The sequence below is a fragment of the Talpa occidentalis genome, unplaced genomic scaffold, assembly GCF_014898055.3.
Source record: "Talpa occidentalis isolate TD23 unplaced genomic scaffold, MPIMG_talOcc4v2.1 talOcc4.1796, whole genome shotgun sequence".
In the NCBI taxonomy this organism is placed as follows: domain Eukaryota; kingdom Metazoa; phylum Chordata; class Mammalia; order Eulipotyphla; family Talpidae; genus Talpa; species Talpa occidentalis.
Window position 1 is genome coordinate 1 of NW_023601847.1, and position 15,346 is coordinate 15,346.

General features: G+C 35.4%; 1 protein-coding gene across 1 annotated transcript; it reads left to right on the forward strand.

Moving 5' to 3' along the window:
• The first annotated feature begins 1,635 nt into the window (after positions 1–1,635).
• LOC119250662 (AT-rich interactive domain-containing protein 2-like) lies at positions 1,636–13,008 on the forward strand. The gene is made up of 3 exons (XM_037518323.2): positions 1,636–1,800; positions 8,650–8,868; positions 12,648–13,008. The coding sequence occupies exons 2-3, from the start codon at positions 8,679–8,681 to the stop codon at positions 12,836–12,838; spliced, it is 381 nt and encodes a 126-aa protein (XP_037374220.2). The 5' UTR covers positions 1,636–1,800; positions 8,650–8,678; the 3' UTR covers positions 12,839–13,008.
• Positions 13,009–15,346: the final 2,338 nt, after the last annotated feature.

A 15,346-nucleotide genomic window follows, 5' to 3' on the forward strand; every position in this document is an offset into this window, starting at 1 on the left:
GTAAGACCATACTTTCTAAAATACCTCTATTAGTACTATTGCCTGAGTTATTTCATGTGAAACAGATAATCTCTTATTTGCCACATAATCTTTGAGCAACTAGCTGTTTGTGTTTTTCTGCATTAGAAATTCAGAAAGAATAGGTTAATTTATTGACCTTAAGTCCACTGAGGGTTTGTCCTGGGGAGAGACTGCCTCTTTTTTGGCCTTCCTTTTGTTTTATGTGTTTAGACTGTAGGTTCTGTCGGAGGCATCCCCAGGATCATGGTAAAAATTGTTCAGGTGCACACTCAGCGTCGAGGGTTTTATCTGTTCATATGTCTCTGCTATAATGTCCTGTATCTACAACAATAAAGAAAAGGTTGGATTCGTTAGCTATCCAACTGCCAGGTAAGAAAAAGTCCCTTGCTCAAAGTGAACTTAAGCAGATAATTTGAAAGGAAGGCTCAAAGATGTGAATTATTGTGCCTTGTAAAGCGAAAAGGGGAAAATGAGGAATGATGATGATTTTTCATTTTATTAATTTTTATATTTGCAAAAGTATAGCTTCCATACATCCCACCTTGAAAGTTAAGGCTTGGTTCTAAAAACAGAATATTGAGATCATTTTATATGCTCACTGATACCCTCATACCTCATCTCAACTGTCTTTAACTAATGAAGCAAAAGAGTAGGTAAATGCAGGATTGATCTGTAATGTAATCACATCTAGAACTTCTCTGTAGTTTATAAATTGCTGTGATAATCAGTTTAGCTTATTTGAGAAGTGTATTAACAGGTTCATTACAGTGTTGTGTTTGATAGGGACTTGACCAACTTTTTCTGCCATCTTAAAATTTTAATTAGGAATCATAATAAACTGGTTGGGTGGATATGAATTTGGAAATTTAATCCTAATTACTATTAAGATTGATCATACCCAGTTATGGCTATACAGTGGGGGAATACAGGAATAATCTTGTTGTTCAAAATGTGTTAAACTTTTCCTGTCCGATTAGACTGTGACCTTACTGCTCTTTAAAATGAGTATACCATTTCTGGTGTGTATCCATAGAGGCAATTCAAACAAGTGCACAGATTAAACATGGCTGCGTGATTTATAATAGCAATGAACAAAACTGAAAATAACTAAGTATCACTAGAGTTACAGTTAAGTTTTTATATATCAGCTGGACCACATACTATATACATGGTTTAAAAAAGAATGACATGCTCAAATCTTTGAAATATGTTAAATAAAAGTATACACAGAAAATATACTGAAGTTTGTGGATGAACTGTTGTTATCTCTGGTGAGTTATGGAGAGACCAGGGGTTAGAAAATCTCATTTTCACTTGGTTTTTACAATGAATCATGCATAATTTTCATAAAATCAGTTAATACTGCCATTTGTCTACATATAGCTGTTACTTGATATCACTAATTTATATTTCTATGAGTAGTGGTGTGGTCTTTTGTGACAATTTAAAAACACTGAGTACCATTGCATTGAATTATCTTCTGTACCTGTGGTGCAAAACAACAATTCCATGACTATAAGAAGATTATGTCACCTTTATTTTTATTTAGTGCCTCTAGGAAAAGAATACAAATATATATGGTAGAAGTTAAAAAATAAGACGTAAATCTTTTTAAAACTCTGCTGTGCTGTTTTTCCTATTTCAGTTACCTAGAAAAATACGAGAAAGTTCATCATTTTGGGGAGGAGGATGATGAAGTACCACCAGGAAATCCAAAGCCACAGCTTCCTATTGGTGCAATTCCATCTTCCTACAATTACCAGCAGCACAGCGTATCAGGTAAATATCATTGAATATCACTGGACATTAGCAGAGCATAGGCTCACAGTTTTGAATTAGGAAAATAGCCTGTCATATAATGAATTAATCAAACTTTTCACATGAGGATGTGTAAGTCCTTGGGGTCATGCAACTTAGAAATGCATTATCAACATCTGACTGGTATCAGGGGCCTTTCTGTCACAGGCTGCTTAGGATTTTTGTTGCAGGAATTTTCAAAATTAAAAATACCTACACTCTCAAGTAAAGTTTTTCCTTACTGCTTTGACTAACCATCAGTTTAATCTGAATACTCAAATGAGAAGAAGGACCAGTTGGGATTAAGGACTCATAAAGTGGACTCATAAAGTCCACTCACTCGACTTTTGGCATTTACTGGAAAGTCTACTAGATTTTTTTGACAATTACTAGAATACCCAAAATCATAATTTCTCAGGAATGTTTCTAATTCTACTATTTTTCTGCCATGGTACCAGGAATAAGAATTTCTCCCTGTAAGTCATTTTTGTAGTGGTAGTAGAGGAATTACAGCTAAAAGGAAGAGGACTCAACTTAGAAATAATCTAGTTGAACATCTAATTAAAAGGTTCTTGAGGGGAGAGCACATGGGGTTTACAGTGTTGACTAGTTCGAAGGCTGGGACTGTTAAGACTAGAAAGAGAGCTCTGAAGAGATATACATCTCTTTTCTTTAATCATTAACATTTGGCCAAAGAAAAGGTATTATATCTTTCTCAAGGGTATTTTCTTGATAAAATTTACAATTACCTAGATATTTATTACTATTTGATATTAACCCCAATCTCTTAACCTTAAATTTAAGCTCTCTGATTTGTACCAGTATACTAATTTTTTAAATTTTATTATGCATTATTAGTTTCAAAGTTTCTTTCATGTTGAATTTAACTCCATATTTCTGCCTCAATCAGTAATAACTGAAGATATAATCTCCTAGAATCTGTGATCTCCATCTGAAGAGACTTCATCTGATACTTGTTTAGGTAGTAATATGATTGCAGCAAGAGCAAACCAAATCTAACTTTATTTTTATTGAGTAGATATTAACCGAAAACCAAGGTTCAAGTAAAACATGCTAAGTCACTATGTAGATCTTGGTAATAGTTTAAACTGATAACATTAAACTTGGTGATTTGTTAGGTGACATGCTCTCTATTCCTGAAAAGAGCTAGTGACCACTGTATTATCCAAGCCTGTTATGGAGGGTGGCCCTACACTGAATGAGACATTTGCTAGTGACCTTTAAGACCATTTTCAGTTTTATAATTCTGTGATTTCTATATTACAGTACCAGCAAAACTGTCTGCCCATTTTTTGTTCAATAGTTTACTCTATTTCCAGTGTCTGCTAGTTCCCCAAACTAACCCATGTCTGCATTTGATCTAGTTTAAAGTAAAAATTTTTCTGTATATGATTTTTTTTCTCTCTTAATTAAAAGTGATTTTCTTTAAGAAAGAGGATGTGACTATTTCTGCTATTTCAAAAGCCTAGTGAAAGTCATTGATAGAGCTGCGCAAGTTAAGGGAACAACTGAATTGCTCGACCTGGTATTACAATAATTTCTTGCTGAACATTGTCATATATCAATCCTGCTTTTTAAAGGGAAATTTGAGCAGTTAGGTAACATGTAGCATGTTTGACAAAATCAGAATCGGGGACTCATAAAAGAAAAGGAGCTAGGAATTGCTGGAGGAGCATTACACTATAATCTCTCTTACTCATTTTGAAAAGAGGTAGTAGGGCCTCCCCGGTGGCGCAGTGGTTGAGCTCTGGGTTGCGAAGCTGCCCGCAGCCTCTGCAGCACCGGTTAAATCCCCGGCTGCTCCCCAGCCACCGGAGAAGGGTCCCACATGGCACGCAGACCTCTCCTGCCGCCTGCTGCTCCCCTCAGCAGTGTACTTCAGTCAGCCTGCTCTGCTCCCCACTCTGGCTCTGGTGAATTCTCTCACCCTCCCACGCTTCTGACTGTACCCAGTGCTTGTATAAATAAATAAATCAATCTTTAAAAAAAAGAAGAGGTAGTAAATTCATGGAGCATTTATGGATTAGAAGGTGCACGTTTTTTTCCCCCCTAAAGATTGATTTATTTATTTATACAAGCACTGGGTACAGTCAGAAGCAAGGGAGGGTGAGAGAATTCACCAGAGCCAGAGCGGGGAGCAGAGCAGGCAGAAGGACCGAAGTACACTGCTGAGGGGAGCAGCGGGCGGCAGGAGAGGTCTGCGCGCCATGTGGGACCCTCCTCCGGTGGCCGGGGAGCAGCCAGGGATCGAACTGGCACTGCAGAGGCTGCGGGCAGCTTCGCAATCCAGCGCTCAACCGCTGCACCACCGGGGAGGCCCGAAAGTGCACTTTTTTAAAGTAGAAGTCAGGCCTCCCTGTTGGCGCAGGCAGTTGAGCGAGGCACTGTGAAGCTGTCTGCAGTGTCTGCAGCGTCGGTTTGATCCCGCTGGCCAGCCCGGTGAGGGTCCCACATGGTGCGGCAGACCTCTCCTGTCTCGCCCGCTGCTCCCCTCAGCAGTGTATTTCATCAGTCTGCCTGTTCTGTTTCCCACTCTGTCTCTGGTGAATCCTCTCACCCTCCTGTGAATCTGGACTATACCCTGGTTCTTGTATAAATAAATAAATCTTTAAAATAAAATAAAATAGAAGTCAGAGGCATTATGACAATATTATGAAAATTAACGTGATCTTGAAATACAAAACTTTTTCGCTGATGATTCTTTTCAGGTGTCATTAAGGAAAATAGAGTAAGGTTCATAGCTTTCAATATAGGTATGTGTGTTTGCTAAATATCAAAATAGTATTATTTAGTGGCAGATTAAGAGTCTTCAGAAAATTTTATTTAGAATCTTTTAGAGATGTGTATTTACATCTTTGATCATACAACCTTACTATCCTTGTAGGTTTGGATAAATATATTTATTTTAGGGTAACTATGATGCTGATTTCATAAGATTATATAATAAACGTCAATTGACAGTAGATCCAGGCCATTTAATAGGAAGTACAGTTTTACTCAATCACCATAATAGAATTTGTACACTGATAGAAAATAGGACCAAATTTTCCTCTGGGTATACTGACTCTTTGATCAAGGACTTTGAGTGGCAAAAAAAAAAAAATATATTAAGTAGATTTTGCTTTGAGCTTTGGGTTTATTAAATGCTGACATCATTTAATGGGATGTGATTCTTTTCAGTTATTTGCATAGTTTTTCATACCTCTTGCTATAAATCCTATGGTTTCCACTTTTCTCTGACATATTGATTGGATACAGTTCGTCCTGCAGAATTACAGGGCAGATTATTAAGGACATCTTTGTTGTCATCTCTTACATTTTTAAATTAAATTTAATATATAGGGCCTCTCTGGTGGCTCAAGGGGTTAAGACGCAACCTATGAAGCAATACGCAGCCACTGGAGCTGTTTGATCCCTGGCCAAGGAACTACCCACATGGCGCAGCAGACCTCTCCTGACTCGCCCACTGCTCCTCTCAGCAGTGTATTTCAGTCAGTCTGCCTGTTCTGTTCCCCACTCTGTCTCTGGTGAATTCTCTCACCCCCACACCTCTGGCCTATACCCCAGTTCAATCCCTGGCTGGTGATCGAACTTGTGCTGCAGTGGCTGCGGATAGCTTCATAGGTTGTGTTTTAACCCTTGCGCCACCAGGGAGGCCCAAATTTAATATATTTTTAATTAAACATTTAAAAATTTATTTCCAATATCTTTAGTAGAAAATTACTAAAGGCAGAAATCGACCAATAACTCATTGAAAGTAATAGAAGTATAGAATTTTTGAGCAGGCCAGGATTTTAGTCCTCATCTACTCCAATCCATTCGTTTTGACAGAGGAAGACCAACTTCCCATCTGTTTGCATTTGTGGCATTGAAATTTGAAAGAGTTGCATATAGGAAGAAGGTTGGGTTTGTTTCTTCTTGTTGTTATTGTTGTATTATTAGTTGTCTTTAGTGAAGATTTTCCTTTAACATTTAGACTAGAATGTCGCTGCCAGTGTCAATGAAAAGAATGTACTGTAGAGTTCTACAGTGTATGTAAATGCTCCAGGAGCAATTCTTCCTTTCTCTGAAAATAAAGAGAGGTGACTAAGTATACCAGCACTGGTACATTTGTATAAACTTTGAGGCAAGAATGTTGAAAATAAACTTTCAGTTCCACTCTGATTATAAAATTATAGCTGTTCAATCCTATCTCCCAGGTGAGGGGATAAAAAAGGATATTCAAATCTTGGAAGCATTTTCTCCTACGTAGCCTTAGTAATCTTTTCCAAACCTGATAAAATTAAAGAACTTTTCATAATTATTACACTTAGCCATTTTATTTTAATTGAGCTGTTTTTGGTAAAGTCAGGTAAGGCTTTATTGAACTTAGTAGCTGATGGCATCTGTCATTCTTTAGTAGAAAACAGAACAATTCTTAGATCATACTTAAAGCATATATACAAAACTCTGAAAAATGTTGAAAGTGGGTTCCGATTTTTTTTTCTCTTCCAGTTTATCTGAGAACAACAGAATATTACAATAGATGCTAACCGTTGTTGAGACTTGACTTCCCATCACCGATTCCAGAGTGCAGTATAGAAATATCACAGTCTTTGCCTATATTCCCAGAAGATTTGTTACTTTTTCTCCAGATATTTAATTATGTTATTTATGAGAAATTTTCACTTACTAAGATTACAAAAAATAAACATTATTGAACTTAAATATTGTGGAAAATCTGTATTGACCATTATATTATTGAAGAAAGTGCTAGAATGTTTTTTAACTGCAGAGATGTGTCCTTAAATGTCTACATTGTGAAATGAAGACTTTTCTTATTTACATGATTTTCCTCTTTTTCCTCTGTAGCATGTTTTGACAGTAAAATTCCTATTAATGTTCTCTTTAGTGAGTTTTTGGGGGAAAAGTTTTTAAGTCCATATATGTCTGAAATACTTCATCTAGAAATATTCTTTGTTTTCTTGCCTCTTCTATTTAAACTAGTTAAGGGCCTCCCCTGGTGACGCAGTGGTTAAGCGCTGGCTGCGAAGCTGCCTGCAACCTCTGCAGCGCCGGTTCAATCCCCGGCCGCCAGCAAGGGTCCCACATGGTGCACAGACCTCTCCTGCCCCGCCAGCTGCTCCCCTCAGTAGTGTATTTTGTCAGTCTGCCTGTTCTGTTCCCCACTCTGGCTCTGGTGAATCCTCTCACCCTCCCATGCTTCTGACTGTACCCAGTGCTTGTATAAATAAATAAATAAATCTTAAAAAGAAAAAAATAAACTAGTTAAATTTTATTTGAAAATATATTGGGGGCCTATGTCTCAGAATATAATTGCCAAGCCCTACCTGCACCAAAATTAAAGAGTCAGTATTTCTGCAAATAACAGCATTTTCTTATAAGTATATATTATATAATCTATAATCTGTAAGCCTGTCTTTCCTTCCTTCAAAGTTTCAAGTCTTCTAAATTAATTCTCCTACAGAAAACTTTAGTTACCTGACCATAAATGGAAAATTTTATTAATCAGACTTACTCAAAATGAAAACTTTTGCTCTGTTAAGAAATGAAAAGACAAGTTACTAAGAGAAAATATTTACAATACAGGTATTAGATAAGTGAATCAGAATTGACAATATTAAGTGCTAGCAAGAATACAGAGCAACAAGAACACTCTCTCTGTACATTGCTTGTGGAAATGCAAGATATTAACATCTACTGGGGATGTTAGTTTCTCACAAGTTAATAAACTATGACCCAGCAATCTAAGAGAAATGAAAGCACCTATCTGCACAAAGTCCTGTATGTGAATGTTTATAACAAATGGAAACATGTTTATAATCAAACGAAACCATCCAAATGTCTTCCGACTAGGGAATGGAGAAACTGCTTTATATCCATACAATAGCAATAAAGTGTGCATCCGCATGGATATTCACTTCAAAAGCATTTTGCTAAATGGAAGAAATCAAATCAACTACATACTATATAGTTCTACTTATTTGGCATTTTGAAATAAAAGAAAGCTATCAGAACAGAATTAGATCAGTGGTTGTGGGTAAATGAGGGACTTGACTACAAAGAAGCATGAAGAAACTCTTAGTTGTGATTGTGGTTAAAAGAATTATAGAACTAAAAAGTGTAAATTTTACTATGTTAGTTATATAGCAGTATATCTGACCTAAAAATGTAATAATTCTCCTATTGCTAGCTAAAAAGGTAGGCTAGTTTGTCCCCAAATTAGAAATTTCAAGGATACAGTCCCTGGATGACAGTATATTAAATCAGAATGAGCCCCTTGAAATGCAAGAGTAAAAATGTAGATTATTTTATCTACTTGTACAGTAATATTTTGACAGTGACATCCAACAGAGTATGTACATTTTTGTATTTTAATAATGGTCTTTAAATAATATAAATTTAACTGAAGTTTAGAAAACTGAGCTTTTTAAACTTCTACTTAGTTTCTATTTTATGAAAGAAAATAGGCTTCTGTACTGAATTCAGAAGAACTTTTTTTTTTAAGATTTATTTATTTATGCATACAAGAACTGGGGTACAGGCCAGAGGTGTGGGGGGTAAGAGGATTCACCAGAGACAGAGTGGGGAACAGAAAAACAGCAGGTGAGCCAGGAGAGGTCTGCTGCTGTGCCATGTGGGTAGCTCCCTGGCCCGGGATCGAACTCCTGCTGCAGTGGCTGTGGATAACTTCATAGATAGGTCTGAAACCTTTGTGCCACCAGGGAGGCCCCTGAATTCAGAAGATCTTAACCATAACACATGATGCATTTAATATACTGAAGCTGCTTTTGTTTTTATCTTTCTTAGATTATCTGCGTCAAAGTTATGGGCTATCTATGGACTTCAATTCGCCAAATGATTATAATAAACTGGTGCTTTCACTGTTATCTGGACTCCCAAATGAAGTGGACTTTGCTATTAATGTGTGCACTCTCCTATCAAATGAAAGCAAACATGTCATGCAACTTGAAAAAGACCCTAAAATCATCACTTTATTACTTGCTAATGCTGGGGTGTTTGATGACAGTAAGTTTTAAGCTAAACATATTGTTTGATTATTTTGTAAAGGTGTTATAAAGTTTTTAAAAGGTTTTTAAGAAAAAAACACTTTTTATTAGTAACTAGCATTCTTTATTTGCTTTTATTTTTGTTAAATGTTAGATAATGCTTGGATTTTTTTTTAACCTTAAACATATGAACAGGATTTCAAATGTTTCAAATTCAGGCCTGAAAAGAGTTTTTTTCTGAAGTATTTTTCTGGTGGTTGTGGTAATAATTTTTAGTTAAATAGTTTAAGGTATGCATTTGAAATTTGCTGCCTGAATACTCAAAATAAGACCTATCAACTATTTCGTATCCTTTTACTTGTAGGGTTTGCTAGTTGCGGGTTTTATTAATAAAATTCTTTATTTTCTGTAAAATTATTTTATATTAAATATAGGTTACCCTTCAGACTAAACTGTTCTACTGTAGTGTAATTGAGATTTTTCACATCCCTCCTACACATATTTTTTTTAAATATCTGTGTTGACTGTATTGTTGATAGTAAATTTTTTTGTGCTTCTCAACTCCATATTCCTTTTACCCTAACACCCTTTTAATTTCTTTTGTGAGAACTATGTCCTGTTAACTCATAGGGTGTTGACACATATTGAATTATTTCATCATATCATTTATAAACTCTTATTATTGCACAGTGGAGATAGTGTTGAGAATTTTAATTTTTTAAAATCTTTAAATAGCAACTTGTTTGCTAATGAGTTCTTTTTTGCAATTTGATTTGTGGCCATATTATACTTTTAAAATATATTTTGATTTGGAATTTTCTACATAGGATTCCTTAAAATTTGACATGTACTTATTTTACGACAATCTTGAAATTGAACAAAAGTAAAAATGAGTTTCTTACCCTGCCTGAAACTACTCTTGGTACATGGGAAGCAGCAAAGCCTAGCTTGTATACATTTATATTGAAACTTTGAGGATCTTAATTTTGTGGATCTCCATCTCATTTTCATGTCTTTTGGTTCCTAATATTTTATTTTGCATTTTCAAAGACGTTCTTTGGCATTTAATTTAGAATGGAGTTTAAGTGTTTTGCATGTTTTAGGAATCTTAATATGAAATTTTAGAAAGGATTTTCTCAAATCAAAATAATTTTAGTGAAGTCTTTAGTTGTTGAATAAGATTAACTTGTGTCTGTATGATAGATGTAATCTTAACAGTTTTGGTACACTGGAAGCATGTCATTCTTTAGATCACATGTATTTTATCTTCATGTATTCTTTAGGAGCTTTTATTTATTTAAAAGACTAGATTATCATGCAGTGTAGCAATCTAAATAAATAATAATAATTTAGCCATTGCTATGTAAAGAAGTTTATGGTTCCAAATGTAGTATAGAATTCCAGGGTAAGCAGGGACATTATGAAGACCCCATATAGCAATAGCTTTTTATTATGAAAATAATTCTTTCTGTGTTTGAGGTTTGTGGCTATAACTGATTTTTGAAGAGGTCTTGATTTATTTATTTTAGGATATGTAATTTTAATTGAGAGATAACTGTAGATGACATTTCTTTTAGAAAGTGAGGATTGTTTATACATATTGCATGTTTAAGGATGTGTAATAAAATTTCATGTGACAAAAATTAATTTCCACCTTATATTTCCATCTAGTATTCTTTTCCAGTGATAATTTTCTAGATAAGGTTTTTCAGGCCAAACAAAAACCTTGTCTCTTCAGTAGTGTGTGCTCTTCATTTGTCTGATTAAAAGGCTACTTATATATGTTTGATTATTTATAATCAAATAGTTATCTTTCATATTAATGTTTTTAGTTAAAATTTTCACATTTATTCTTTGTCATTTCATTTTGACCCTAATTTTATCAATTGTATCAGTTCTCCTTGATCCCATTATTGAAATGTATTAGCATGTTAAAAATTTTCTTATTCCTTACCCTTTTTAATATTTTTCCAATGAAATTTCTTACTCTAACCAAACAATTAAAACTTTATTTTTCTGAGTACTAAGTAAGTATTAGATCTGTACTTAAATATATAATAAGACTGAAATTGTCAATAAATCTTTTAGAATAGAAGATATAGCCATTTGTTGTGCTTGTCACAACACATCCATTAAGGAGTCTTGTTTTTATAAAAAATTATATTCATAAATCCTGTTTAGAATTGACTCTATATAGTTTCCTTTATGCATTCAAAAAGTAATAGTTTCTATTACAGATTCATCTGATAGTTGATGAAGACACTTACGTAGTTTTTAAAGAGAAATGCATATTGTGCCCTGTCTTTGTATTATACTGCTTTACTGTCTGGTCCTACAGCTGACACCATGACCTACCTACATAAAGGAGCAAACAGTGATATCACATGTAACTATATGCACTAACCATTGCTGGGGAAGAGTGGGGACATGGTATTATAAAGAAGCAGCTTTTGAAAATAGAAAGATTTACTCTTCTCTTAAAATAACTTCATTAATAAATGCAAATAAGGTATAGGCTGAGCATATTCCTTAAAGGATATTGTGTTTATGTGATATTTCCAAAAAATTACCTGTCCCATATTATTTGAAACGTGAATTAAATGAGACTTTTTAAAATTAAAGATTTCAAATTATAACAGCCTGGCAATATGATAATAATAACGTCAATTTGACTTCTTATTTTTTGTATACTGAATAATTGAATCAAATCTGAAATCATGGCTTCCAAAAGTATCTTTTGTTCTTGCCACTCTTCTTGACCATGGTCTCTCGTTTGATGGTATGTTTAAGAGCAGGCTCTTACTGACATTCTTATTGACATTTTTGTTCAAAGGACTGTCCACAGAGTCCTTCTGGACATGAGGTGATTGTAGTTTCAAACTTTCTCAAAAGACTTAGTGATCTTTGACTTTGACGATTTTCTTCTTGCCCATTTTGACTGTCACTTTGTGGGAATAGTGGTCAGTTCCAGCCCCCAGAACAGGCTGTATGTTCTCCATGATGGCCTCTTATATCTGGAATAGCATATATGCAGGACCAGCAACTCCTTCCAGGTTTCATGAACTTGTCCTTTTTGACAGCAATGACTGGGGCCTACCACAAAAAGTAAAAATCCTTACTTTTTAATATTTTTCTCCTCTAAACTCTGTCTTGATGGCACTGGCCTGAATGATCATTAATTACAAAGAAATTGAACCAGTTTAGGGGGCTTTCACATCAACCCTGCAGCAAGACTTCTCTTGATGTCCACATAGATGTTGTGCTCCACTACTAAGACTGGTGGTTTGTCCTTCTTACATGCAGATTGCTCTCATCTACTTCAGACTCATTACCTCATGGCAATCAAGAAATTAAATGCATATTGGGATTTATTCCAGGGATGATCAACTTCCTTCACTATTTTCCAAGACACAATTCTATTAAAAAAATGCAATTGGGAGCTTGTGAAATTTTTTGGTACTAGGACTACTCTGCATAAATCAAGATAAATAAATCATCCTTATTATAGTTTTATCCAAATAAAAACCTAAAATTATAACAAGAAAACCTGAACATCTAAAAAGTAAAAAATATTTTTTTTCTCCTCCACAAATGAAAGCTAATGTACAATACTAATTGTTACTCCTTTCTTTTTCCTGTTGTCTATGTAATTATGAAAATTGTCATCACTGCAAAACAATCTGTAGTGAACAAGATAGCTTAAAATGCGTTTTTACTTTTTTTTGCAAACCTCCCTACTTAAGGAACCAAGTGAAAGAAATAATTCCATTTTACTGAATATCCTATTTATTCTTTTAGCTTTAGGATCCTTTTCTACTGTATTTGGAGAAGAATGGAAGGAGAAGACTGATAGAGATTTCGTTAAGGTAATTCACATGAAATGTCCATTAGGTTACATGCAGCCAAGGGCCCAAGGAGTTGTAGTTGCTCATTATATGTGTGTGTGTGTGTGTGTGTGTGTGTGTGTGTGTGTGTATACATACATATGATACTATCCATACTTTATCTTTAGCATAATACATAAAGGTAGCTATTTAAAAGTTGGGAGTAAGTCAAGTAAAAAATGTTTTAGAGGACCTCCCTGATGGCTCAAGGGATTGAGACACAATCTGTGGGGCTATTCGCAGCCATTGCAGCATGAGTTTGATCCCCGGCCAGGGAGCTACCCACATGGCACAGCAGACCTCTCCTGGCTCGCCTGCTGTTCTCCTCAGCAGTGTATTCAGTAGATCTGCCTGTTTTGTTTCCCACTCTGTCTCTGGTGAATCCTCTCACCACCCACATCTCTGGTCTGTACCCCAGTTCTTGTATACATAAATAAAATAAATCTTTAAAAAAATGTTTTAGGATAGCTAATGAACAAAAAATGAAGTTCTTACTATGTATTGATTTCTAAGAATGATAAACCTGTAACAAAGCAAAGTTGAACTTAAACTGGACTCTAAGCGTGAGTTTCAGGAAGTTTTGTTTTTATGTACATTCTGAAACTATGCAATTCAAGAAAGAATGAGGATACAGACTTACATGAATTCCTCAGGTGTACATATGACTCTGAAAAGATTAATAGCTGTTAATATAAAGGAAAATATCTGGGAATATAGACTTAAAAAAAGAATAATGAATTTCAATTAAGCAACAGCAGGCCTTGACAAATGTTTCTAGCTTATTTTCTGACTTTTTCCAGCTTATTTATAATCTATTAATACGTTTATAAGCTAATCCTGTACTTTCATGTTTGATTACTTTATCTAACACCACATTGAATTTTCTATTTTCCTTCATCTAAATTTTCTTAGTCTGTCCCCTTTGTTTCCTAAATGACTCCCAAACACCACAGATTTTTAACAGAAATGAATGCTATTTGATTAATAAGTTAAGTAATAAAAAGCAATTTGCAGTAAAAATTTGGATTTTGAAATATCTTATAAATTTGATTTAGAAGACACTTGTTTGGCAAAGTATCTCTTAAGTAATAAGATTTTTTTGACTGCTATTTTAGTTAAAGAATCATGAAATTAAACTAGTTGACTAGGGCCTCCCGGTGGCGCAGCGGTTGAGCGCTGGGTTGCGAAGCTGCCCACGGCCTCTGCGGGCTGGTTCGATCCCCGGCTGCTCCTCGGCCACCGGAGGAGGGTCCCACATGGCGCGCAGACCCTCCTGCCGCCCGCTGCTCCCCTCAGCAGTGTACTTCAGTCCTTCTGCCTGCTCTGCTCCCCGCTCTGGCTCTGGTGAATTCTCTCACCCTCCCGCTCTTCTGACTGTGCCCAGTGCATGTATAAACAAAAAACAAACAAACAAATAAATAAAAACATGCCTCTATAAAAAAAAAAAAATAATAAAAAAAAAAATAATAAATAACTAGTTGACTATATGATGTATAAAATTTTTTGAAAAGTGGGCCTGCCCAGTGGCGCAGCTGTTGAGTGCTGGGCTGCAAAGCTGCCCGCAGCCTCTGCAGCGCTGGTTCAATCCCCAGCTGTGGGGAGGGCCCCACATGGCGCACAGACCTCTCCTGCTGTGCCCCTACTCCCCTCAGCAGTGTATTTTGTCGGTCTGCCTGTTCTCTTCCCCGCTCTGGCTCTAGTGAATTCTCTCACCCTCCCGCGCTTCTGACTGTACCCAGTGCTTGTATAAACAAATAAATAAATAAATAAATCTTTTTAAAAAAAAAAAATTCTTTCTCAAAAAAAATTTTATTGAAAGTGAGTTATATACTAAACCATAAGTTTTTTTTTTTTAAAGATTTATTTATTTTTATACAAGAACTGGGGTACAAGCCAGAGGCATAGGAGGGTGAGAGGATTCACCAGAGACAGAGCAGGGTGCAGAACTGGCAGAAGGACAGACCGAAATACACTGCTGAGGGGGTGCCGCAGGTGAAGCTGGAGAGGTTTACAACGCCATGTGGGTTTCTCCCTGGCCGGCTGGGAATCGAACCCGTGCTGCAGAGGCTGTGGAAAGCTTTCCAGCACTGAGCTCAACCCGCTGTGCCACCAGGGAGGCCCTAAACCATAAGTTTTTATGAATTTTCGTTAAATATTGTTAGTCCATAGGTTTGACTAACAAAAGCTACTAGTGTGAGTTTCTTCTACTAATGGAAAACTAAATACTTTTGGCAGTCTTTTTTGTTTTTGTTTTATTTTTTAATAGCAGAATGGTTGACATATAACATTATATTAGTTTTGGGTTATATAGCACAGTGATTTCATATTGTATATATGAGAAATGATCACTAGTAAGCCTGGTTAGCATATGTCAGCATACATAACTAGAAAAAAAATTTTTTTTGTGGGACTTTTCATACCTCTCTTATCAACTTTCAGGTATGTAATACATCTTTGCCAGAAATTAGTTGATCAAATGTGGCTTTTCTAATTTCATTTCTGTTTCATTGGTCTGTTGCTCATTTGGAGGCAATATTTTCATCCAATATTAGTACCTAACTTAATACAATATTTTTAGTCAGGAAATTTTCTTAAATGAAATTTTAATAAAAA